This window comes from Amblyraja radiata, chromosome 20 (genome assembly GCF_010909765.2).
Source record: "Amblyraja radiata isolate CabotCenter1 chromosome 20, sAmbRad1.1.pri, whole genome shotgun sequence".
In the NCBI taxonomy this organism is placed as follows: Eukaryota; Metazoa; Chordata; class Chondrichthyes; order Rajiformes; family Rajidae; genus Amblyraja; species Amblyraja radiata.
The window spans coordinates 35519973-35547313 of NC_045975.1; the positions used below are offsets into that span (position 1 = coordinate 35519973).

Genomic DNA, 27341 nt, shown 5'->3' on the forward strand with positions numbered 1-27341 from the left:
GCAGTCGGAGACAGTAAGATTGGTGGGAGAACTGGGGAGGGGATGGAGAGATAGGGAAAGCAAGGGCTGTTTGAAGTTAGAGAAGTCAATGTTCATACTGCTGGGTTGTAAGCTGCCCAAGCGAAACATGAGGTGCTGTTCCTCCAATTTGCGCTGGGCCTTACTCTGACCATGGAGGAGGCCCAGGACAGAAAGGTCAGATTCGGCCCTTCGAACTAGCACCACCATTCAATATGATCATGGCTGTTCATCCAAAATCAGTACCTCGTTCCAGCTTTTCCCCCTTATCCCTTGATTCCCTTAACCCTAAGAGCTAGATCTAACTCTCTCTTGAAAACATCCAGTGAATTGGCCTCCACTGCCTTCTGTGGCAGATAATTCCGCAGATTCACAACTCCCTGGGTGAAAAAGGTTTTCCTTATCTCAGTCTTAAATGGCCTACCCCTTATTCTTAAACTGTGAGCCCTGGTTCAGGATTCCCCCAACATCGGGAACATTTTTCCTGCATCTACCCTGTCCAATCCTCTAAGTATTTTATATGTTTCTGTATGAAGACCTCTCATCCTTCTAAATTTCAGCGAATACAAGCCCAGTCGACCCATTCTGTCATCATACGTCAGTCCTGCCTTCCCAGGAATGAACCTGGTGAACCTACGCTGCACTCCCTCAATAGAAATAATGTCCCTCACATTGGGAGACCAAAATTGCACACAATACTCCAGGTGCGATCTCACCAGGGCCCTGGACAACTACAGTAAGATGGTGGTAGATTCTTAATTGCGGAAGGATGTACCGGCATCAGGGGTTCAATGATCTACATGCTCATGGCCATATTTACACTCCATGTCGCCTTTGAAGAAGATTTATTCATGATGATTCAAAGCAACACTTGAAGTGTGTGACTGAGTGAGTCGGGGTGAGTGCAAACCCTTGAAGAGCAGAGTCGGCTTGGGTGTGAACAATGTGTTCATGCAGTGTACATCAGCCACACACAACCTACATGTGAACAGTGTGCCTACTTTAGTTTTGTTAGTTTAGTTTATTGCCGCGTGTACTGAGGTACAGTGAAAAGCATTGGTTGCATGCTAACCAGTCAGCAGAAAGACAATACATGATTACAACTGATCCATTTACAGTGTACAGATATATGATAAGGTATACTGGTACCCGATACTTGGTGTGGACGGACAGCTGCTGAGTTGCCAGTGGGGAGTTCACTGGGGCTCGGAGTTGACTGCCCTTTGAGATGGTCAGTACTGCCCAGTTTGGTTCCTACTCTGCATGGTCAAGGACAGCAGATGCCGAGCCTTGTGCAGAATGCAGGAAGTGACCCTTGAGCAACAGTGCCTTTACTGATATCACAATGGTATCACTTATACATCTTCAAATCTTTTGTGTAGTTTTGCACTCTGTATATTCCTTTGCTCCATCCATTGTACTTGCGTTTGCTTTGATTGTTTGGATAGCATGCAAAACAAAACTTTCACTGCACCTCGATACACATGGCAAAAATAAACCTAAACCCAGTCAGTGCTCAGAACATGGTCTCCTCTGCACTGGATAAACTAAACATAGTTTAGATGATGATATTGATGCCCTGCTTCAGTCTTTAATTACCCAGCCCTCTCCTGTTTCTGGCTTCCAACATTGGCCAACAAATCTCAACATGTGTTCTGCCTGTCTGTGTTTGAACCCTCGGGACTCTACGTGAATCCAGCAGTTTCCGAAACTGGCCTTTCCAGCACTTGCGGTACTGATCCAAGATTATCCATTAGTTCAATATTTCTCTCTCCTCGGCTGCTGCCTGACCAGCTGGGCATTTGCATCCTTCTCTCCTGTTTGATATTTCCAGCAACTACAGTGTAGCGTATCTCGCAGCTCCAGTATATTTTTTCTCCTCTCGAACATCTCCCTCTATGTCCTACCTACAGATTGATCTGCAATGGCTAACAAGCATTCATCGCCATCTCTTTGATAACACCAACAGCATTTGCATCACCCAGACAAATGGCAACCAATCCAATCACATGGATCCCCTCATCTCTTTATCCCTCCCCCTTTCTATAACATTAAACAAACTTGTTTTCTCATCTTTCCACCGAAAAGTCTTTGAGATGAAACATGAACTCAGTTTCTCCCTCCTCGTCGCAGACTGACCACAGTATCCCAGCGTTTTTTCTCCTGATTTCACTTTTCCAGCATCTGCAGTTTTGCTTTCTGTTGACAGTGGTCACTTTGTTGGGAATTCTGAGGGGATGTGGAGGTGAGGGTTTTTCTTTTACTCGATGCCCACGACATGAACCCTGTTGCCTCGAGCTCTGTGACCAAGTGTGTGACGTCACGGTGCCAATGAGCCACTGAATTAAATTCACTCGCTGATGCGGGAGGAAGCAATGTGAGCATGGTGTGAATTATTGACACCTCACTGCAGTGAGGTGAGTGAGGTGTCAATAATAATGTGCAGAGATCTATGAACTGACCAACCCCCACATCTTTGGGACAAGCAAACTCCAACAGACAGAACCAGATGTGAGGATTGCTTCTGGAGCTACGAGGCAGCTGTGTACTAACTGTGCCACTCTGTACCGCCCTCATGTATTTAATTATATCCTGTAAATTCCCTTCTCCCAAACTGATTCAAGGTTTACCTGGGCTTGGATGAATCTGCCTCTCTGCTCTTTTGTAACTCCATTATGCAATCCTGCGCCCCCCCCACTGCTTCTCAGTGTCAGACGTCCCATTAGTAATTAATGCATTGGACACTTTGCGTGACAGTGCTGTCGGACAAATTAACAGGTTTAACATCAAGTGGCTGAAGAAACCCACACGCATGGAATATTAAGGCCGAAGTAAATAGTGAAACACTGCAGGCTGTCCAGTGTGTGAGCTGTTGGCACTTCTCTTGTTTCAGAAGCAGAACGTTGTCAGGTTCAGTTCCGCTCTGGTGACTTGAGCATAAAATCCAGGTTGACACGTTGGTCCTGCACTCGTGGAGACCTGCACTGTCAGCTGAGATATTAAACCACAACTCCATCGGCTCTCAGACGGGTGTAAAATCTCATGACACTGCTTCAGAGAAGAGCAGGGAAGATTGCTCTGGTGCCCTGGCTAATGTTTGTACTTCCAGTACTGTCAGGGCCAAATAAATTGCCCGTTAATGGCTATTGCTGTTTCCTACATTACTGTTTCATCTGTTGATGTTCAAAGGGACGTGTCTTTGAATCAGTTACTGAAGGCCAGCATGCAGGTATAGCAACAGAGGCATCTGGTATGTTAAGCTTTATTATGAGACAATTTTAATTTTAATGTTGGAGCAAAGACGTCTTGCTACAGTTGTATAGAGCCTTGATGAGGCAATGCTTGGCTTTTTGTGCATAGTTTTAGCGAGCAAGTTTATTTACATAGCACATTTCAGCAACAAAGCATTAAAAAGCAATCCAAAACAATTAAAAACAATCATTAAAAAGAATAGAAAATAAAAACAAGCTAAAATAGAAAAAGACAAGTATAAAATACAAGAATAAAAGTTACAGTGCAGTGTAAGAAATGAATAATTATTTAATTAAAGGCAGCGTCAAACAGAAAAGTCTTCAGCCCCGATTTAAAAGAACTGAGAGTTGGAACAGACCTGCATTTTTATGGAAGTTTGTTCCATATATGTGGTGCATAAAAACTAAACGCTGCTTCTCCATGTTTGGTTCTGACTGGGGACAGAAAGCAGACCTCAGAGGTCTGGATGGTTCATAATGTGGCAGATGATCAGAAATATGTTTTGGCCCTAGACCATTCAGTGCTTTATAAACCAACAGTGATATTTTGAAATCAATTCTTTGACAGACTGGAAGCCAGTTTAAAGACCTCAAAACTGGAGTGATGTGATCCATTTTCTTGGTCTTAGAGAGGACTCGAGCAGCAGCGTTCTGAATCAGCTACAGCTGCCTAATCATTATTTTTAGGGAGACCTGTGAACACAACACTACAGTAGTCAAGTCTGCTGAAGATAAATGCATGGACAAGTTTTTCCAAATCCTGTTGAACCATAAGTCCTTTAACCCTTGATATATTCTTAAGGTGATAGTAGGCTGACTTTGTAATTGTCTTAGAGTGGCTGTTGAAATTCAGGTCTGAGTCCATGATTACAATAAGAGTTCTGGCTTTGTCCGTGGGTTTTAACATTGCCGATTGAAGCTGACCACTGACTTTTAATCGTTCCTCTTTGGCTCCAAAAATAACTACCTCAATTTTGTCTTTGTTTAATTGAAGAAAGTTTTGGCACATCCAAATGTTGATTTGATCAATGCACCCACTCAGTATCCATATTGGACCATAGTGATATGGTGATATGGTTTTGTAAATTTGTGTGTCGTCTGCATAATTATGGTAACTTATTGTTGTTTTCCATAATCTGAGCCAGTGGGACCATGTAGATGTTAAACAGAAGAGGTCCCAGAATGGAGCCCTGGGGAACTCCACATGTCATATTTGTCCGCTCTGATGTGTAATTACCTACAGACACAAAGTAGTCCCTGTTCTTTAAGTAGGATTCAAACCAGTTTCGTGCTGTGCCAGAAAGTCCAACCCAGTTTTCCAATCGGTCTAGTAATATGGTGTGGTCGACTGTGTCAAATGCAGCACTGAGATCCAGTAATACTAAGACTGAAATGTTGCCACTGTCTGCATTTAAGTGGATGTCATTGAAGACCTTAACAAGAGCAGTCTCAGTGCTGTGGTCGAAAACCTAACTGGAAGGCATCAAAACAGTTGTTTAGTGACAAGAAGTTGTTAAGCTGTAGAAAAACAGCTTTTTCAATGATTTTACTTACAAATGGCAGGTTTGATATGGGCCTGTAATTGCACATTAGTGATGTGTCTAGATTGTTCTTTTTAAGAGTGGTTTGATGACTGCAGAACCTTTGGGAAGAGATCTGAGAGAAGAGACGTGTTTATGATTTGTAGAAGATCTGAGGACAAATAATTTGAAACATTTTTGAAAAAGCCTGTTGGCAGAATATCAAGGCAGCAGGAGGAGGATTTCAGATGTTGTATAATGTCCTCCAGGATTTTATGGTTGATTGCACAAAATTGTGTCATGGCATTTAAATTGGTTTTACGTGGACACACGGACGACACACATCCTGTACCTGATATGGAGGCAGTGATTGCATGTCTAATTTTCTGAATTTTGTCAGTGAAGGAGGCGGCAAATTCATTGCAGGTCCTGGTAGAAAGAAGTTCAGAGGCTACTGACACAGGAGGGTTTGTTAGCCTGTCGACAGTAGCAAACGAGGCACGTGCGTTATTATTGTTTTTGACGATGATGTCAGAGAAGAAAGACCGCCTTGCATTTCTCAGCTCCAAGCCATAAATGCGAAGTCTCTCCCTATAGATGTCATAGTGAACCTGGAGGTTTGTTTTTCGCCACCTGCGTTCAGTTTTTGGACGCTCTTATTTCTGTTCTTACCAGCGTGGCATTTCTCCATGGAGATTTTTTCATAGACTTATTTAAAAATATATGTGTCTGCCTAAATGGGAGTGTCACAAAGATTCACCCAACTGCTCATTTCAGGTTTGCTGCTTGAAGAGAGACTAAATCGATAAGTTCTGTAATCTCTAAAGTTCAGAAGAATTAAAAGTCATCACATTGAATCTAACAGAATTCCTACAGTAAAGACAAATGGAATTGGAGATGCTGGAGTCTTGAACAACTACAAATTGCTGGTGTAACTCAACAGGTCAGGCTGCATCTGTGGAAGGAATGGACAGACGACATTTCAGGTCTGGATCCTTCAGAATTAAGGATTCTTCAGAACTCTTGCAGATCCTGACAAAGTGAATGCAGGGAAGGTGTTTTCCTTGGCTGTGAATCGAGAACCAGCCTCAGAATAGTCTCAGAGTAAGGAGTAGCAGTTTAGGACTGAGATGAGGAGAAATTTCCTTGCTCTTTGGTGATGAACACATAATCCTCTACACTGGAGAATAGTGGAGGCTCAGCTACCGAGTTCATTCAAAATGGAGACTGATATTCAAGGAATCAAGGGACATGGAGAAAGCAGAGAAAAATTACCCTTAAGCAGTGATCGGCCATGAACATGATGAATACGGCAGCTGGCTTGTACCATGTGACCAACTAATTCTCCCGCATCTTATGTTATGTATAAAGTGCTTCGATCTACAACATAAATGCAGACCTTCCTTTTTAAGACCAAGATTACAGACAGTCCCCAGGGATGAGGCAGCCTCTGCTACCGGCTGCTTAACACATTCATACTGCTGATTCAGTGACCCCCGACTATGGTGTTAATTGGCCATAGTATGCCAGTGTTTTTTATTCTGATTTCACTTTTCCAGCATCTGGTGTTAATTCAGATGCTGGAACCTTTACCCTGCCAATCTGTTCAATCCTAACCCCGACCACCAGTAGACACTGGAGAGTTTGCATTGGGGTTTCTGTGTATTATTTCTCCATGACGCCTCGTGCCACGTGCTAGTTTGGCAATTCATTCAGACTGTTCTGTTCCCCAGAGTAGAGTGCAGTCCTCAGATAATTCCAGGCTCTTGCATATTGTAACGTGTGGGATGAGTAAATCTAGCCAGGGAGTCCTCTGCTGTTGTTTGTTGGACCATCCTAAGAATTGTATGGCACTGAAGCTTTCATCATGAACACCCAGCAGGAGGGCAAATGTATGCAGCATCTGTTACTGAACTGTTGTCCATCATCGGACACTCATATCCTGGTGCATGTATTCCGTCTCTTGTCTAATGCACTCATCACAAGACCACATCAAGTTCTCAGGCTATTTTCACATTTCCTGCAGTGTAATAACAAAAGTATTTTTCTTATATACCCAGATTTCCTTCAGCAAAATTCAGAAGAGATATATTGTCAGCATGGAACAAGGCCCTTCAGCTCACTGAACATGCTGACCATCAACTACTCATTTACACTGAAGATAGACACAAAAAGCTGGAGTAACTCAGCAGGACAGGCAGCATCTCTGGAGAGAAGGAATGGGTGATGTTTTGGGTTGAGACCCTTCTTCAGACTGAAGAAGGGTCTCGACCTGAAATGTCACCCATTCCTTCTCTCTGGAGATGCTGCCTGTCCCACTCCCGCTGAGCTTCTTGTGTCTATCTTCGGTTTAAACCAGCATCTGCAGTTCCTTCCTACTCATTTACAATAATGCTACACTCATCTCATTATAGGCTCATCATATTCCCACCAGCTCCCCTTCTGATTCTGCTACTACTGATTCTACTACTCATAATTCTACTTTGTTTTGGGTGTTCTGGTTGACAGTGGTCAATTCAGTGGGAGAAAACCAAAGCACCTGGAAGAAAGCCAGGCGGTGACAGGACGAATGGGAAAACTCCACACAGACAGTTACCAATGTCAGGATTGAACCTGGGTTTCTGGAGCGGTGAAGCAGCTCTACTAACTGTACCACTACACTGCCCATTGCACATAGATCAATCCAAGAGGGTTGGCAATGGACCATGTAGCAACGATTGAAATCCTGACCCAGCAGTAAAGACTTGAGTGGTTCCCAGGATTGATTGTCCTGATTGAAGACTTCTTCTGATTACATTGCTGCCATTGCACTCAACATCACAGAGGGGAAAGGAAATAACTCTGGAGATATTCAGCAGGTTAGATTCTTAGTGCAGATGGGCAAGCAGATTGGCATGGATGCGGTGGGCCAATGGCCATTCCTCTGCTACCCAACTTCATGATGATGAGGTCAGTCAGCACCTGTGGAAAGAGAAACAGAGTTTACGTTTCAGGTTGAATATCTTCCTTCAGCACAGTCCAACGTCGAGCCTTGACCTGAACCCTGTTGATCTCTCTGCTTTCTGCCTGCTCTGAATCTCCAGATTTTCTGTATTTAGATTTCCAGTATGTGGCTTTACAATTGCCATCACAAAGGGCCTGCAGATTGTACAAGCTTCAAATATTACAGAGGACTGACCATGTACAAGCCTAGGCCTTTATGAGAATGACAGAGCTGCTGGGGCACTTTTTGGAGAAATATTTAGTTTAAGTGAGCCTTTGGGCTATGAATTTGCCTATAGTAATTTGTCCAGAATAATATGCTCATTGGTCATTATTTTCTACCACCAATGATAGACAAATAAATTCTGCTCACAACACGATCATTTAATGGTGATACAGTATCTTTCCTTGCTCTCCTTCTCCAGAAAACTTACTGAATAGTGAAAGGCCTGGATCGAGTGAATGTGGAGAAGATGTTTCCACTAGTGGGAGTGTCTAGGACCAGAGGCCATAGCCTCAGAATAAAAAAGAATAAAAGAATATATCTTCAGAAAGGAGATGAGGAAGTTCTTTAGGCAGAGGGTGGTGAATATGTGCAATTCATTGCCACAGAAGGCTGTGGAGCCCAAGTCAATGGATATTTTTAAAGTGGAGATTAATAAATGCTTGATTAGTACGCCTCAGGGATTATGGGGAGAAGGCAGGAGAATGGGGTTGAGAAGAAAATATCGATCATCCATGATTGAATGGCAGAGTATTGATGGGCTGAATGGCCTAATTATGCTCCTGCAACTTATGAACGTATATTTGGTATTGGTTCACATACTAAGATACAGTGCAAGGCATTGTGTGCTTGCCAGTCAAATTATACCATACATGAGAAAAATCAAACCATTACACAATTACAACAGGTAGTGCAAGGAGAAAAATATCAAAGTGCAAGAAATAGTGTTACAGCATTAAAGTGTTATAATTGCAGAGAAAGTGGAGAGATAAAAAGAGTGGGAGACCAGGGTGATACCCTTCGGTTATGATGTTAATCCTGGCTAAATTGGGGCAGCTAGGACTTCAAAATGGGGTAAATCTTCAGGGTTGCTGGGAGATTTGGTCAATTTGGAGTTGCTCTCTGCAGAGCTGGGACAAGCTGCGGAGAGGTGCCAGAGTGTCTGGAGCTTAGATACAATTTGCAAGCAAAGATTGTGAATATCTGCAAACCCTGTCAATTAGGTGCAAAATGCATAGAATGGATTGGATGGCTGCAAACCAGACATACACCTTGTAAATAATGTTGCAGAGTTTGACTTTGCCGAGTGTTGATTGGATGAGGTGTTGAGCCTTGTCTGGGTTTTCTGTAAATTAGGGTAAATGTTTCTAAGTTGGCTTCCTCTCGAAGTCCGTTTTGAATAGAAGAACTTTTTCTTTGAATGAGAAGAACTTTTTTCACACAGAGAGTGGTGAATCTCTGGAACTCTCTGCCACAGAGGGTAGTCGAGGCCAGTTCATTGGCTATATTTAAGAGGGAGTTAGATGTGGCCCTTGTGGCTAAGGGGATCAGAGGGTATGGAGAGAAGGCAGGTACGGGATACTGAGTTGGATGATCAGCCATGATCATATTGAATGGCGGTGCAGGCTCGAAGGGCCGAATGGCCTACTCCTGCACCTAATTTCTATGTTTCTATGTTTCTATGAATACAATGTATTGAGCTGTTGTATCATTGGGTTAGGGGAATGCCTGGTATGTATGGGGTTAATAGATATTTGTAATTGGATGATTAAGAGACCACCCCCGTGTGGTTCGGCCCCTCGAGGTCCCGGGACATATAAAAGACCGCTATCATGAGGCTCAGCGTCGATCCTCTGGGAGAGCGCTTTGGACTGCGTGAACTTCTGCAGTGTCTCTATCTGAGCGAGGCTTAGAGGGCTTGAACAGGCAGACACGAGGGTCAAACCCGCGGTGGGATAGATACAGTAGTTGAACTGTGACGTGCTTTTGGTAAAATAAAGATTAGTTGTTTCAAGTGCGTGGTTCAGTGTTTTGACTGAAACTAGACTGGGGGGAAGCTTAGAAACGAGCAATTATCAATGAGAGGACCGTTCATTAGTCTGGGAAGAAACCGTACCTGAATTTCCGTGGAGGTTTGGAGATGAAACATTGGTGTGCTTTCCATACGGTTGGTCCAGGACAAATTGTTGATGATATTTATGCTTGGGAACTTGAGGCTCTCGACCATCTCCACTTCAGCACCTTTAATATTGGCTCGAAGAGTGCACACAACCTAATTTCCTGAAGTAATTAATTAGTTCCTTCAAGGGCCTGTCCCACTTGGCGATTTTTTATTGGCGACTGTCGGCAGCACTGACTGACGTATCAGGTCACTGAAAAAGTCGCGGCATGACGCGGCGTGATGACGTATTGACACGCGGGGTTTCCTCAAGTGTTGCAACATTTTTGTCGCCGCTGGAATTTGAAATGTTCAAAATCTTTCGACAACTCTGATACGTCAGTTAATTACGCCAGCAGTCGCCGGAAAAATCGGCAAGTGGGACAGGCCCTTCATCTTGCTGACATTGAGGGAGAGATTGTTGGCTTTACACCATGTTACTAAGCGCTCTGTCTCTCTTTGCTGTGTTCTGTGTAGTTTTGTTTGAGATCTGGCCCAAGATGGTGGTATCTGCAAACTTGTAAATGGAATTAGAGCAGAATTTGGTTTCCCAGTCATCTAGTGTGGTAAGGGGCTGAGAACGCATCCTTGTATTGAGAAATTTCGTGGTAGATGTGTTGTCAACTATTCTCACTGATTATGGATTATTGGTCAGAAAGTCGTGGATCCCATTAGACATTGAGTGCTGACTCCTAGGTTCAGGAGTTTGGGGATGAGTTTAGTTGGGATGATAGTGTTGAAGGTGGACCTACAGACCTACAGTAATAGCAGTCTGACATAAGTGACCTTGTTACCCACATGTTCCAGCGATAAAAATCCCTTTAAGGTTCATGCCCAATCTTTGTCGATATTATTTAATAAAGATTGTTTCTAAATAGGAACATTGCTGACATATGAAGCTCCCACCTTTGGAGAGCGGAGACTATTCAAACATAGGGATATGCATACGAGTGTCGGCCTTGCATGATCCTTTCTGATATGAAGATCATATCTCCTCTCATCCAGCCTTGTTGACCGACGTTCTTTTCTCAATCCCTGTCTCTCTCACTCTCTTATTTTCAAACATCTCTCTCTCAATTACTCTGTCTCAGTCTTTCTCTTTCTATTTCTATTACGTGCTCCATACTCCCTGAAGCTAATACTTCAATTTATATTTAATGCATTACCATTAGATACACTTCCTGTCAATTTCCAATGATAAATTCTAATGTGCACATTTATAACTGTATAAGTAAATAAATCTTTCTTCTACTGGTACCAAAAGACTTATATAATCTATTTATGGAACTTTTATGCCTTTCAGACAATGTACATCTCCTGTAAAAAAAGGAAAATCAGTGTTGTTTAAGAGATAAGAGTAAATAATCTCTGAACTGTAACATTCAAAGTAAATTTGGATAGCTCTCAGGCATTCCTATGTATGTTCAGTACAAATACAAAAGATTTAAGATTAAATTCCAACAGCACTTTCCAAACCCTAACCACCAAGGACAAAGACAGCAGGTATATGGGAGCACCACCACCAGCAGTCTCTCACCATCCTGACTTGGAAATATATCGTCATTGGTCTAAATTCTGGAGCACAGTCCCCAAGGGCAGAGGTGGGAGTATCTTCACCATAAAAACGGCAGTGGTTCAAGAAAGTGGCTTGTTTCCACATATTAGGGATGGACAATAAACAGTGGCCACATTTGTGCATAACCCATAAAAAAAAATCTAAAATGTTGCAAATGCACTAAACAAAATTCAAACGAGTCATTGAGTGAAAGTATCCATCCCATGGTGCAAAACCTAATTCTCCAATCATTCATTGTACAACAATTAAATCTTCAGGTTATGATTCTACATGCTTTCTCAATATTTTCATCATTCCCTGGCTGAAGTGTCTACATCATGCAGGCTTCATTGTCCACAGACAGGGGTAATAAACTCTGCCAAATGGTGCAAAATAATTCAGAGACAAATTGTCACTGTCAAACTCGGATCTTAACACGTCTGGGTTCTTGCTGCATAGCTCTGGGAGATTGGCTGTTATGTAAAATTGTTGTGTCAAGCATGCATTTGCTGTCAGCCCCACTTCACTTGATTTCTTTACACTTTCTATCATGCTTAATATAAGATGAGCGTTTGACAGCACTGGGCCTGTACTCGCTGGAGTTGAGAAGAATGAGGGGGGGGACTTCATTGGAAAGTACAGGATAGTGAAAGGCTTGGATAGAGTGGATGTGGAGAGGATGTCACCACAAGTGGGAGAGTCTAGGACTAGAGGCAGAATTAAAGGACGTTCTTTTAGGAAGGAGATGAGGAGGAATTTATTTTGTCAGAAGGTGTTGAATCCGAAATTTTTGCTACAGAAGGCTGTGGAGGCAAAGTCAGTGGATATATTTAAGGCAGAGATAGATAGATTCTTGATTGGTATGGGTGTCAGAGGTTATGGGGAGAAGGCAGGAGAATGGGTTTAGGGTGGAGAGATAGATTAGCCATGATTGAATAGCGGGGTAGAATTGATGGGCCGAATGGCCTAATTCTGCTACTATCACATGATCTTATGATGCTTGTGAGACAGAAATTTATTATGATCAGTTCTTTGGTCTCCTCTGGAGTTAACTGGAGATTCCTCCATCTCTACCCAGCCTTGTTGCTTTTTATAGAGACCTCATTGGGCTGACAACACAAAATAAAACGATTAACTTCTCTTGGGCTATTTTGTGGTGTTTTTCTGTTGTTGAGGCTGGCAGACACAAAATGCTGGAGTAAATCAACGGGACAGGCAGCATCTCTGGAGAGAAGGAATGGGTGACGTTTCGTGTCGAGACTCTCTTTCAGACTTTGTTGTTGTTGAGGCTGGTTCTAAGTATTTTGCCTCGATACTTGTTTTGTATTTGGAATGAGGAGAAAAGGCAATCTTGTTAATGTCCTTATTTAACAATGTTTGCTTGTGGTCCAAAATGGACATATAAACCTATTAGCAGAATAATTTACTGCACATTCCAGGCTGCACAGCTCAAATCTTTACATTATCACCCACATTTAGTATAAATATTGAAAATGGCACGGATGACAGATGTAAGGAACTCCCGACCTCCAGACTCTACTGAGTGAGTTTGAACAAAAGAATCATGGGGATTGTAGTTTTTAACTCCAACCAGTGATGTGACAATACCCACATGTCCAATGATAAAATGGTGCAGAATAAGCGTGGATTATTATAGCAAAGCTCCAGCTTGGCAAGAATGCTTCTTGGCTGGAGTTCATAAACTGTTAAGCATTTGCATTGCAATACGTCACCCAAAGCTTCCATTCAAATTATAACATAGAAACATAGAAACATAGAAATTAGGTGCAGGAGTAGGCCATTCGGCCCTTCGAGCCTGCACTGCCATTCAATATGATCATGGCTGATCATCCAACTCAGTATTCCGTACCTGCCTTCTCTCCATACCCTCTGATCCCCTTAGCCACAAGGGCCACATCTAACTCCCTCTTAAATATAGCCAATGAACTGGCCTCGACTACCCTCTGTGGCAGAGAGTTCCAGAGATTCACCACTCTCTGTGTGAAAAAAGTTCTTCTCATCTCGGTTTTAAAGGATTTCCCCCTTATCCTTAAGCTGTGACCCCTTGTCCTGGACTTCCCCAACATCGGGAGCAATCTTCCTGCATCTAGCCTGTCCAACCCCTTAAGAATTTTGTAAGTTTCTATAAGATCCCCTCTCAATCTCCTAAATTCTAGAGAGTATAAACCAAGTCTATCCAGTCTTTCTTCATAAGACAGTCCTGACATCCCAGGAATCAGTCTGGTGAACCTTCTCTGCACTCCCTCTATTGGAATAATGTCCTTCCTCAGATTTGGAGACCAAAACTGTACGCAATACTCCAGGTGTGGTCTCACCAAGACCCTGTACAACTGCAGTAGAACCTCCCTGCTCCTATACTCAAATCCTTTTGCTATGAAAGCTAACATACCATTCGCTTTCTTCACTGCCTGCTGCACCTGCATGCCCACTTTCAATGACTGGTGTACCATGACACCCAGGTCTCGCTGCATCTCCCCTTTTCCTAGTCGGCCACCATTTAGATAATAGTCTGACGCCCCGGGTTCAGGCATAAGAACAAAAGGCCACCTCTGCATTCGCAAAGGTCGATTATAAAAATGAGTGAGGATAGATTTAATGAGAAGAATTTGTGATGTTTGAATTTTGAAAAATGTTTGAACAATGTGAGCATTAGGTTAAAAGGCAGTGGCACTTGTGATTAACGCTAATATAACTGCATAAGTAAGATGAATATAAAAGTCACAAGGACCAGGAAAATGTGGTAGAAGGAGCATTGGGGGAGATTTGTGTTAAGGCTAGAACCACGGAATAGCAGATGCTGGAATCTTGGGTAAAACACATTACTGGGGGGGGGACACAGTGGATCAGGCAGCATCTGTGGAGGGAATGGACAGGTGACACTTTGGGTTGGGACCCTTCTTCAGAAGGATCTTCAGACTGACAAGGCTATCCATTGCCTCTGTAGATGCTGCCTGACCCATTGAGTTGCTCCAGCACTAAGAAGTGGAAGAGAAATATCAAGATTTTGTTTTGTACTGACTAAACCTGCGGCAAAATATGAAGATTTGAAGGAAGAGTTAGGCTAGAGATGGGTTGGATAGGCAACTGAAGAAATATTTGATCCTGAGATGGAGGAATGGGAAAATAAACCACATGTTTCTCTCTCCACTGGTGCTGCCCAACTTGCTGTTGATTTTCAGCATTTTCTGCCAGTATAAATATATTTAGTACTCGTGGATGCACTTTAGGGCAAAAGGTTGCATCAAAATGCTGATTTTGTTGACTTTGTGCAGTTGCTTCTCACATTCGCATTGCCATAATTCCTGAGACTATAGTAACAAAGTCAGTGGCTCCATTAATGCTGAGAGCCGTGCAGACTATGTCTGCTGCTTGTTCCTGTTTGACTTTCCCTCATTCCAGTACTACTCTAAGAGCAATTATCTTCAAATGCCCACAGCGGTGATCTCAGAAACATCCCCTCCTGCTCCAGCAGTTGCCTCCTGGGTAGAGAGAGAGCTGACTGATCTACCAGCCTGTGCCATCCAACAGCATTCCAGATAGCTGAGCTGCCACACCTGGAAGTGAAGGTTGGATGCTAAATACCAAAGAGATATATTTTAACAATGGAGACATTGGTTGTGGATGTCCTGGGAAATCTCCAACCAACAGTACAACACAGATGCTCTCAGAATTTCCTGGGCAGTGTCTGATGTCTCAAAAATCCAGCTGAATGTGGAGCCTCTGAGGACTTTTGGGACAGTGTGTATTATCCTCTATAGCACTGCAAGTGAAGGGGTATTTCCATAGCTGTGTGGGATGACCTTGGAGTTTGGAGAGACAGACGTTCTGACAGGTGCTGTCTGTACGGAGTTTGTACGTTCTCCCGTGACCTGCGTGGGTTTTCGCCGAGATCTCCGGTTTCTTCCCACACTACAAAGACGTACAGGTTTGTAGGTTAATTGGCTTGGTAAATGGAAAGTAAATTGTCCCTAGTGGGTGTAGGATGGTGTTAATTTATGAGGATTGCTGGTCGGCATGGACCCGGTGGGCCGAAGGGCCTGTTTCCGAGCTGTATCTCTAAACTAAAACTAAACTAAACTAAAACCACATACTTCGGCAAAATTGAGTTGCTCATAGCCTGAGGAATGAAGTTGAACCTGGGATATAGAATGTCTCCAGGCATTTCTTACTCAGTCTAAGATGCTTTATAGGCATTGTTGTATTCTATAATTTGTGTATCAACTAAAGCTGTAAGAACGAGTGGTGAAGTTTTTGAATTTGAGTAGGCGTTCTGACAAGGTCCCACATTGCAGATTGGGAACCAGGTAAGAGCATCTAACTGGATCCAAAATAGTCTCGGTGGCAGGAAGCAAAGGTTAATGGTTGATAAGGGTTTTTGTGACCGGAAGGTTATTAGCAGTGAGACTACGCAGGACTCTGCATTTGGCCACTTGTCTTTTTAATAAATATTAATGATTTAGAGGCAAATGTAACTGCCAGGTGATATAAATAATGGCCATGGGGTTGACTGGGTGAGAGGAAGGTTGTACACTGCAGGAAGGTGATATGAAATATTAATAACATTAGTTAGGCCACAGCTGGAGTCCTGTGTGCAGTTGTAGTCTCCACACCTCAGGAAAGATGTGATGCAACTGCAGGCTATGTTCAGTTATGAGGAGAGACTGATGGACTGGGTTTGTTTTCCAGGGAGGAGAGGAAGCTGAGGGACTCCTGATGCAAGTACACGGGACCTGATGTGATCCTGAAGAGAGTAGATAAAATTATGAGATAGTGAAAGGGTTGATAGTCGGATATTTTTCCTTGTAGCAGTGATGTCTTGAGGCATGAACTTAAGGTGAGGTGTAGAAGGTTTAGAGGATTCCGTGAGAGTGAATTTTATTCTGCTTCTTAAACTTTTGGGAGGTAATCTGAGATGTCTGTGAAGAGTAAAGGGCCTGTCCCACTTGGCCGTCATTTATGCGACAGGCCGGTAGAGACTGACGCGCGATTGTTGCAGGCGTCATCATGCGTCCGCACGGCCGTCTGGAGCGCGTGACGTCATTTGAAGATAGACACAAAATGCTGGAGTAACTCAGCGGGACTGGCAGCATCTCTGGAGAGAAGGAATGGATGATGTTTCGGGTCGAGACACTTCTTCAGTCTTCTCCAGTGAGGAGTGAGGAGCAGAGAGACCAATAACAAAACAAATGCCATCCCTTTAATTGTCTAATCCTTCCCAAGCCATTTTATCACAGTCCCACACTTTGACTGAATTCACTTTTCCCCCCAATACTAATGGAAGGTCATTAACCTGATGCATGGACTCTGCAAATGCCCATAGTGTTTCAGTGAAATTTAAGATGGTTCATTTTGCAAAACTGATTATGTGAAGGAAAATGCACGTTTTTTAATCCCCAGAAGACCTCACTCACTAAGAAGTGTGATCACTGTTGAAGTCAGTGAGGCACTGAAACAAACCAGCCGAGTAACTAGCTTTGTTGGTGGTGGGACGCCTCTTGTTATGGTTTACAGTCATACAGCACGGAAACAGGCCCTTCAGCCCAGCTCGTCCATGCCAACCAAGATGCCCCATCCAAGTTAATCCCATTTGCCTGCATTTGGTCCATTTGCCTCTAAACCTTTCCTATCCACATACCTGTCGAAGTGTCTTCCACAACCAAAACCAACAACTTACAATAGGAATGAAGACAAAGGCAAACTGTGAGGAGGGGGGAAAGGGGAAATACCTTTATCAGTTCTGATATAAATATGACGTGAACTCTAAAATTATTTCTCACTGATGAGAGAGCAAATCATTTAAACTATTTCAGTAATCAGCATGGAAACACTCCAGGAAACACAATCATTATGTTTAAGGGACATTTAGACAAACACTTATGTAGGCGCAAAAGGATATGACCCTCTTGCAGGTAATTGGAATTGCGTAGATGGGTAAAAACATTGGCATGGACATAGTGGGCCGTTTCTTGCTGTACCACACCATAACTCTACTTGGTGTGTAGCCAAACTGTGTTGTCAATTCAAATGATCATCAACTGTATTTAGTATAATCATTTGGTAAAGCTCAGACACGCTAACATAATTTGGAAGGTGAGAGACTGCAAAACATTTTAACGGAACCATTGTGATTCAGAACTCTGACAATATCTTGTGACTTTTCACAGTAATATTACCATGGCATTTGTCCTACTTTTCAGGCAGGTCGCTGCTTTAGGCAGAGGTCTCCCCAGGTACTGAAATGAGAAAGTGGACAATCTCTGGCATAGCAAAGGCACAGAGACTGGGGGTTTCCTGGATTATTCGCCCTGGTTCTTGCTGGGTTGATGGATCTAAGACGGGCTTTGAGCCACACCTCTATCAGGAAACAAAAGGCTTGCATTTATAATTACAATCCCATGATTACAGTTGACAAAGTACTTTTGAAATGAGGTCTGTGTGGTAAAGTAGGGAATGCCACAGCTAGCTGTATCACGGGAAGTTCAAGAAGAGTCTGTAAATGCAGAATGCTGATGACCAAGTACATTACATCCTCTCATAACAGAGAGGTGGCAATCTGAAAAAAAACATCCATATCGCTATCTCCCATATCTAGAAACATTAACAAAATTTGTTGTTGATGTCACAATTTGTGTTTATTTCATTATCTTTCCTCGCGTAATTCCGAAAGAGCGGATTATTATTCCCTATCAATTTTTTTGCATTTGGTAATTTGTAAATTCCGTAAAGATGAATATCGTTACCTGAACAGCCGTAATGTGGGGATATACTGTAACTTTAGTGCTGCTGATTTGGCTCCCATGTCATTCTTTGAAACTGTGCCATAGGATTCCTCACATCCATCCAAAAGCAGAGGGAGCCTATGATTAATGTTTGCGCACAGCTCAGTGCTGCATGGGAGAGACTGACAAGATGTTTGGACCCAATCTTTGAAGTGGAATGCACAACCTTCTGAATAGTGAAAGGATAGATTTGTGAGACTCCATTCTCCTTCTTGGAATACTCATATTTCACAAAAGAATTAAAAAAAAATAATATCGGAAATACAGCAGCTAATTCATGCACAGAAAACTCAGAAAAAGGCATGGTTGAGCAAAGTTGAATATTTATCAAAATATGGGATTTTGATTTCCACTTAAGAAAGCATTCACGGAGCAGTCTGCACCAGCGCACTGGATCAACGCAAATTTTGTCCTACTTTTGCTTCAAATCATTTCCTATCTTCTCTCCAACAAAAAAAAATTGTGACCAACAATTTAATTCACTCCGCACTTAAAATTATAAGGCAGTTTGGGGGTGAAGGGGTGGGGTTGAGTCATGGAAGGCTATGGACCAATTGTGTATATATATATATATATATATGTGACTGGTGTAGCTGCTCAATGGCTGGCATGGACATGGTGGACCAACTGGCTTGCTTCTGTGCTGTGTGACTCTGTTCCAATATCCTATGAGTAAAGGAAATGGTGCATCCAGATCTCCCCATTTGGATCTTTTTACTTCTACAATTAGTGATGGTGTCTGTATAACAGAAGCAGACCTTTCAGCCCTCTGAGTCCATGATGACCCATTTACACTAATCATTTCATTTATTTGCCTCACATTCCCATCAACTTCCCCCAGATTCTACCACTCGCCTATACATGAGGAGCAATTTACAGCAGCCAATTAATCTGCTAGCCGACATGTCTTTGAGATGAGTCAAGAAACCAGAGCACCCGGAGGAAACTCAAATGTTTGGTCACGTGGAAAACGTGCAAATTCCACACAGGCAGCACCCAAAGTCATAAATGAATCTGAGTTGCTTGTAAGGGAGCAGTTCTGCTTGCTGCATCACTTTGTAACGGGCCCAGTGCAGCACAGTGCACTAGCAGAGAAAGTGGGAGAAACTGGAAGAGTGACCAGCATTTAGATCTTTGCGACATTTTAAATTACTGGGATTAGGAGTGAAAGTTGTAACTTCTAATTTCCACTGCCTTGTGTCTGTGCTTGACAAAGAGCATTGAGAAAAACAACATCTCTTCTATGTGAAATGTATTCAATTCTTAATGCTCTAGGTATTCAACTTCTATAGAATTTTTGCCCTGCAGTAACTCAGAAACTGCACGGTTGTACAGTATGTATAGAACTGGTGCAGCACTCTGATAATTACAGCTCCACAAATAGTCCCATCTCGGGATGCTTTCTGAGACTCTTTTCCATGAATCGATTATTCTTTGACATGAAAAAAACAGTTATCAATATCAAAATTATTTATAGCGTGGAGCCGTATCATAATTCCACTTAGAATAGTACTTTTACTTACACAGTATAGTTAAATATTGCATTTTGGCGGATGAGACGAGAGTCTATTGTTCAAACGAGTTTATTAACAAAACAAGTAAACTGACAAAGTATCTCAACACAACCAATAAACAGATCCAGCCACAACGGTGGTCCAGAGCGACTGAAAGGGCATCGCACATAAAGCACGCGAAACCAGCAGGTGCCGCTACAGCGTAAAATCTCTAAGATCACTGCTGGGATGGCTCCTGTCAAGGCCAAAGCTAGTTTAGTAGCAACTCATTTTACTGAATTAATTGTGATTTTCTCCATCCCTTTAACTGGCATTACTAATCTGTTGCACAAATCATTGTATTGCTCTTTGTTGTATGAAATCTTGAACAGTACTTTCTTTTGAAAAAAGACTCTGATGAGAATGATTAGAGGGCAGATTGATTAAAAAAGCCATTTCCTCAACAGGGATCCACGAAGATGCTGATTAGATCAGTTTGCTCAGTGCAATGGCCATGCAAGGAATTGTTCTGGAGAATAATTGCTGCTCAAAATAGTTACTTAACAATGTTCAACAACAGTAAAGCTGTTGCAGTTTGTGGTTCATATCAACGATTTGTATCAGAATGTAGAAGGCATGATTATTAAGTTTGCAGATTACTCAAAAGCGGTTTGTATTGTAGCTAGCGCAGATGGCTATCAAAAATGACAGCAGGACCACTATATGACCACTAGCCCAACTTGATCAGTTGGGCTAGTGGTCTGACCAATGGTTAATTAAGTTTAACGCGGATAAATGTGAGGTGCAGCATTTTGTGAAGTCAAACCAGTGCAGGAACTTCACATTGAATGGCTGGGCCCCGGGGAGTGTTGTAGAGCAGAGGTATCTAGGAGTGCAGGTACATGGTTCCTTGAAAATGGCATCACAGGTTTTTGGTACATTAGCCCTCATCAGAGTATTGAGTATAGAGGTTGGAATGTTAAGGGCCTGTCCCACTTGGGCATCATTTGCGCTTCATTTACGCGACATCATTTACATGTCACGACGCACAACGTAGGCGCCTAGGATTTTGGGATTCACAAAATCTTCGCTTGCCACCTGCGTGACGCCCAAATGACGCCCACGTGGGACAGGCCCTTTATGTTAAAGTTGTAAAAGATATTGGTGAGGCTGCATTTGAACTATTGTGTTCAGTTTTGTTCACCCTGCTATATGAAGTTAAGCTGGAAAGAGTGCAGAGAAGATATACAAGGATGTTGCCAGCACTTGAGGTCCTGAGTTATAGGGAGAGGCTGGGCAGGCTATGAATGTATTCCTTGGCACACAGGAGACTGAGGGGTGACCTATTAGAGCTGTACATGATCAGGAAGGGAATAGTTAGAGGGAATATGTTTAAGAAGGAACTGCAGATGCTGGAAAATCGAAGGTACACAAGAATGCTGGAGAAACTCAGCGGGTGCAGCAGCATCTATGGAGCGAAGGAAATAGGCAACGTTTCGTGCCAAAACCCTTCTTCAGACTGATGGGGGGTGGCGGGGAGAAGAAAGGAAAAAGGAGGAGGAGGAGCCCGAGGGCTGAGGGATGGGAGGAGACAGCAAGGACTAACAAAATTGGGAGAATTCAATGTTCATGCCCGCAGGATGCTGACTCCCCAAGGGCCATATGAGGTGCTGTTCCTCCAATTTCCAGTGTTGCTCACTCTGGCCATGGAGGAGACCCAGGACAGAGAGGTCGGATGGGGAATGGGAGGGGGAGTTTAAGTGCTGAGCCACCGGGAGGTCAGGTTGGTTATTGCGGACTGAACTGAGGTGTTCGTGAAACGATGTAGATCAGCTGACATCTAGAGCAGCGGATGCAATAGATGAGGTTGGAGGAGATGCAGGTGAACCTCTGTCGCACCTGGACTGCTTGGGTCCTTGAATGGAGTCGAGGGGGGAGGTAAAGGGACAAGTGTTGCATCTCTTGTGGTTGCAACGGAAAGTGCCCGGGGAGGGGGTGGTACGGGAGGGAAGGGAAGAATTGACAAGGGAGTTACGGAGGGAGCGGTCTTTGCGGAAGGCAGACATGGGGGGAGATGGGAAGATGTGGCGAGTGGTGGGGTCACGTTGGAGGTGGCGAAACCGACGGAGGATTACTTGTTGTATGTGACGGCTGGTGGGGTGAAAGGTGAGGACTAGGGGGGACTCTGCCCTTGTTGCGAGTGGGGGATGGGGAGAGAGAGCAGTGTTGCGGGGTATGGAAGAGACCCTGGTGCGAGCCTCATCTATGGTGGAGGAGGGGAACCCCCGTTCCCTGAAGAATGAGGGAATATACTGTGTCTTTCCCAATAGTAGGGGAATCAAGAAACATAGGTTTAAGGTGAGAGGGGAAAGAGTTTAATAGGAACCTGAGGAGCAACTTTTTCCACGGTTACAATAAAAAGCGATCTTTGTGTATTTTCCAACTTAATCGATTTAAGGATGTTTATAAATAGGAGCCGTTCGTTACCCGGGGATTGTTTGTAGCTTCCTCCACCGCCCTATCTGTGTATTTCAGATTCCAACCACTCGATTGAAAGAAATTCCTCCTCAGGTACCTTATAAATCTTCCCCAAGTCCTTACCCTGAACTTCCTCTGGGGGAATGTTTCTCATTATTCACCCCATAATTTAGTATACCTCTCAGTCTGCTTGCTCCAAGGAGAACAAACCTATCCGTTGCAGCTTATCTTCATAACTTCATCCCAGACAACATCCTGGTGAATGTTGTCTTTACCCCCCTCCAGTGCAATCACATCCTTCCTGTGGTGTGGTGAGCAGAATTATGCACAGCACTCTAGCTACGGCCTAACCGATGTTGTTAATGTTTCATAACGTCTTCCCGCAGTGCACAACTTTCCACTCACCCAGGCAAGCATGTGATTATTATTTCTATCATCTGGCAGCTACATTTACTGCTCGGTCATTAATATTGTGCACAGCATCTACAGAGTGGATCTCAGTCTCATTGCCTTCCCTCCCTTTGTTTTCAGTCTACGACCAGGTCTGCCTTTTGCTGGCGACCATGATTGCCAAACATCAACCACCCCTGATGAAAAAGCACAGTCAGACTGACCTGGTGAGCCGGCTGAAGTCTCGGAAGGTCCTCGGCGTGGGCGGAGAAGATGACGATGGAGAGATTCACAGGTCCAAGGTAAGGGTTTTTGCACTCTTTCCTAAGACCTGTAGATGGCATTTCTCACATGGGAAAAGTTTGTGCACCCTCTCCAGGATTTATTAACTTACACAATGCATGGCGCCCAGGATTAAACAAGTTGCACACTGTGGCCTTCCCAATGTTTTACAAAGGTTCAGCATATGTTTTGAATTTTACATATTTGGTCCCAATTTCAAAGCCCGTATATCACAAACACTTTCCTAACAACCTTATGAACTGGACCTGACACCTCCAAAGATTTGTGAACAGAACTCCTTAAAACTCTCTTAAAATTAATAGCTTTGCTTTGCAGTTTCCTAGAGATTCATCCATGTCGATAGAGTTAAAGGCACAATGAAATAGCAGCTGTAGGTCCCACTTCTGAAATTCATTGACACGTCGCTGCCATTTTGAAGTGAACATAATGTGATTTCCTAGATAGACACAAAAAGGAGTAACTCAGCGGGACGGGCAGCATCTCTGGAAAGAAGGAATCGGTGATGTTTCGGGTCGAGTCCCTAGCATGGTGTTTTGAGCATCTGTGTCCAAATTGCTTCTGCCAATGGGCACCACTCCGTAATGTGCAGCATTTAATTGCAAGGACTTCATGTCCATACATTTTATCAGTCTAAGGCTTCTTAAACCCGATCACATTATTCACTACTTGTATGTTTCCCTATCCAAAATTGTTATCATTTGTACAGAACAAGGAATGCAATTGTCTGAAGGACAACCATTGGGATTGATAACTTTACAAACCCCATTAGAGATTGGAACATTAGTTCCCCTCTACTCTCTTCCTTCTATTTTTTTGTTCCTTCAAAGCCACATTATAAAACTCCATTTGAAAGTCCTGTTGAACATAGTAAATTCCTTTGGTCAACCTTCCACGACACAGACACAGACACAGACACAGACACAGACACAGACACAGACACAGACACAGACACAGACACAGACACAGACACAGACACAGACACAGACACAGACACAGACACAGACACAGACACAGACACAGACACAGACACAGACACAGACACAGACACAGACACACACAGACACACACAGACACAGACAGACACACACACACACACACACACACACACACACACACACACACACACACACACACACACACACACACACACACACACAGTACAGAGATACACACACACAGTACAGAGACTCACCGTGATAAAAAGGAAGTTTGGTGATGTAATTAAGATGGCTAAAGCACAGTGTATGGTAAGTCCTTTAAAAGAGGGGGGGGGGGGGGAAGGGGTGGAAACAACTTTTAAGAAACCAGACATACATGGCTGTGAAGTTCGGTGGACATTTAACATTACCAGTCGGTTATCCTTGGTTCTGAAGACTACTGCTTACGTTTTTTTCCACGAATGAGCCAATGAAATTCACCGGTCAGCACCGGCTACAACCTATGAGAACCTTTGAGACCCTTCGACCTCCTGGCAACCCACTAGGACCTCCTGGTGACCCACCTACGGCACGAGAATTCTCGCTACTCTCCATGGCGGCTTCATTCTAGTCGCCGCTAATTTTTCAACATGTTGAGAAATTTGCGGCGACCATAATGAGGCCGCAACTAGTTCCCAGAATGTGGGAACTGCTTGCGACCATGAAGGCGACTCCCCGGCAACCACCCGCGAACATGTGGCGACTGCACAGTCTCCTGCAGTCGCCTAATAAGTCGCCTAAGTGGGACAGGCCCATAATCCCATTTTACTCTCCGCACATTCCCATCAATTCCCCCGCAGATTCCACCACTCACAAATAAATTAAGGACAATTAACAGTGGCCAATTAACCTACCAACCTGCATGTCTTTAGGATGTGGGAGGAAACCAGAGCACCTGGGGGAAACCCACACAGTCACACGGAGAACATGTAAACTCCACACAAGCAGCACCAGAGGTCAGCATGGAACACAAGTCATTGAAGCTGTGAGTTGGCAACTGTACTGGTTGCCCTCCCGTTCCCCACACTATGGCGGGCATTCCCCACAAACATAACTTTGGCGTCTCTTATTTAGCACCTTATTATTTTTAGATGATGTGATATCCCACCCCAACTCTCTCCTTCCTCCGCACTGCACCACTATCTCCTTCTACTCTGTGAACATGGATATAGAAATCCTCCCTTGCTCTATCTACACAGATTCCCTTTCTTGTCTTTGATTAACCCCACAGGCCCTTTGCATATCTTTGTTCTTTCTATGTGTTCTGAAAATAATTTTGCATTCTCTTTCATGCACATACTATTCTTTTCTCTTTGCACACTGATTTATATTTTCCCCGCAGTGCCTGTCCTCTGCCTGCTGTTCGGTTGGATTATTTAGTCCTTTCTAGTTCAGCAGAACTTTTGTTTTACTTGCATCCAGAGAGCCTGAGCTTTCAATGCTCAATGTTTTGAGACCGTGCCCTTTCACCCAATGAAAGCTTGTCAACCTGCTGAATACTTCATTGAGTCTTACAGCACGCAAACAGGCCCTTCGGCCCATCTTGCTCATGCCGACCTAGATGCCCAATCTACACTAGTCCCATCTACCTGCATTTGGCCCAAGTCCCTCTAAACTTTTCCTATCCATGTACCTGTCCAAATATCATTTAAATGTTATTATAGTGCCAGTGCCAACTCATTCCATATACCCACCACCCTCAGGCTCTCATCAAACCCTTCCCCTCTCAACCCAAACCTACATCCTCCGGTACTGGATCCCCCTGCACTGGGCTCCCCCCACAAGACAATGTGCATTCACTGCATCTTCTCCCCTCATGATCTCACACACCTCTATACAATCATCCCTCATCCTCCCGCGCTCCAAGGAACATGGTCCAAGCATGCCCGACTTCTCCCAACAGCAAGTCCTGCTAACTTCCCGGAAATCTTTTCTGCACTCCCTCTAGTCCTACAATATTCCTCCCTCGGCAGGGCGACCAAAACTGAACACAATTCTCCAAATGAGGCTCTGCGCCCTGCACAACTGTAACATAACATCCCAACTCCCACATTCAATAACCCCGACTGACGGAGGCCAATGTATCAGGAAGGCTTTCGCTACATTGGTCTTTGTCGATGTTATGTACTGTGTAGAAAGGAACTCCAGATGCTGGTTTATACTGAAGATAGACACAACGTGCTAGAGTAATTCAGCAGGTCAGGCAGCATCTCTAGAGAACAAGGATGGGTGATGTTTTGGGTCAGGACCCTTCTTCAGACTGGGGATGTTTTAGGTCGGGTCTGATGAAGGGTCCTGACCCGAAATGCCGCCCATCCTTTTTCTCTCGAGATGCTGCCTGACCTGCTGAGAAGCTCTTGTACTGGTTTAGTCACTTCTGGAACTTACACCCTGTGTTGGATGACATACTTTAGGAAGGATGTGAAGATTCGGAGGGGGAGGAGGGGGGGAGCGGTCAAAAGTTATTGTGCAAGCCAGGACTTGAATAATGTGGGGAGACTGGGCTGTTGCTGTCAGAATGGAGAGGGCTCAAAAAAGATATAGTACAAGTGTTCAAATCATGGTTCTAGTGAAGAAAGTGAGGAATAACTGTCTCCGGGAGTAGAAAGTAACCAATCAGCGGACACAGATTTCAAGGAATTGGATAAATAAAACAACACAAAGAAACCAGAGACTGTAGACACTTTAGCCTGGAGCAAAAAGTAAACAGCTGAAAGAACTCAGTGGGTCGAGCAGCATCAGTGGAGTCACAGGGAGAGCCAACTCTTTGGGTGGAGTCCCTGCATTATACCCGAGGATACCAGATCACCCGGAGGAAAACCGCGTGGTTGCATGGAAAACGTGCAAACTCCACAAAAACAGGTCAGGATTGAATCTGGGTCTCTAGTGCCGTGATGCAGCAGTTTTATGAGCCCACCACTATGCAATGCTTTGAAATGACTACCATCAAGAAAGGTTGTTGAGGGAGCTGCAGAGCTGCGAAGGCCTCTGCTGTTGTACAATAAACAATGTACAGCCATTAGTGTCCGTGTTAAATGAGTAAAAATATCCCAGCTGCTGTTTTGCTTGAGTTGACAGGATGATGATGTAATTTCCTGTGATTGACAGTGGACTTCCTGTCAGCTGTGTGGCTTCCTGAACAAGCATCAAGGAGAGACTCTAAACAGAAGATGGGTCAGCTCAGCCCATGCTTACACTTGCAGATACTTAGTAATGAAGAAAGACAGCACATTTTCTGTCCTGTTCTCATTGCCTTGAATTGCATTCTGTATACTGGTGGCATTGTGATTTTCTTTTTGTCTTCATTGACCAAGCAGCCGATTGGCCCAAGCAGACAGGGAGATGTCATAGAAGGAACTGGATTGTTATTAGATGGGATTGAGGCCTGGAAGGAGGAGTGGGCTTTCAGTAT

General features: G+C 43.7%; 1 protein-coding gene across 1 annotated transcript in view; it reads left to right on the top strand.

Moving 5' to 3' along the window:
• The window catches only part of tp53i11 (tumor protein p53 inducible protein 11), an 87546-nt gene that overhangs the window by 26631 nt on the left and 33574 nt on the right, over positions 1-27341 (top strand). The window contains exon 2 of the mRNA XM_033039273.1: positions 22788-22951. Coding sequence (XP_032895164.1) covers positions 22823-22951 — 129 coding nt within the window. The 5' untranslated portion in view covers positions 22788-22822. The remainder of the gene's footprint in view (positions 1-22787; positions 22952-27341) is intronic.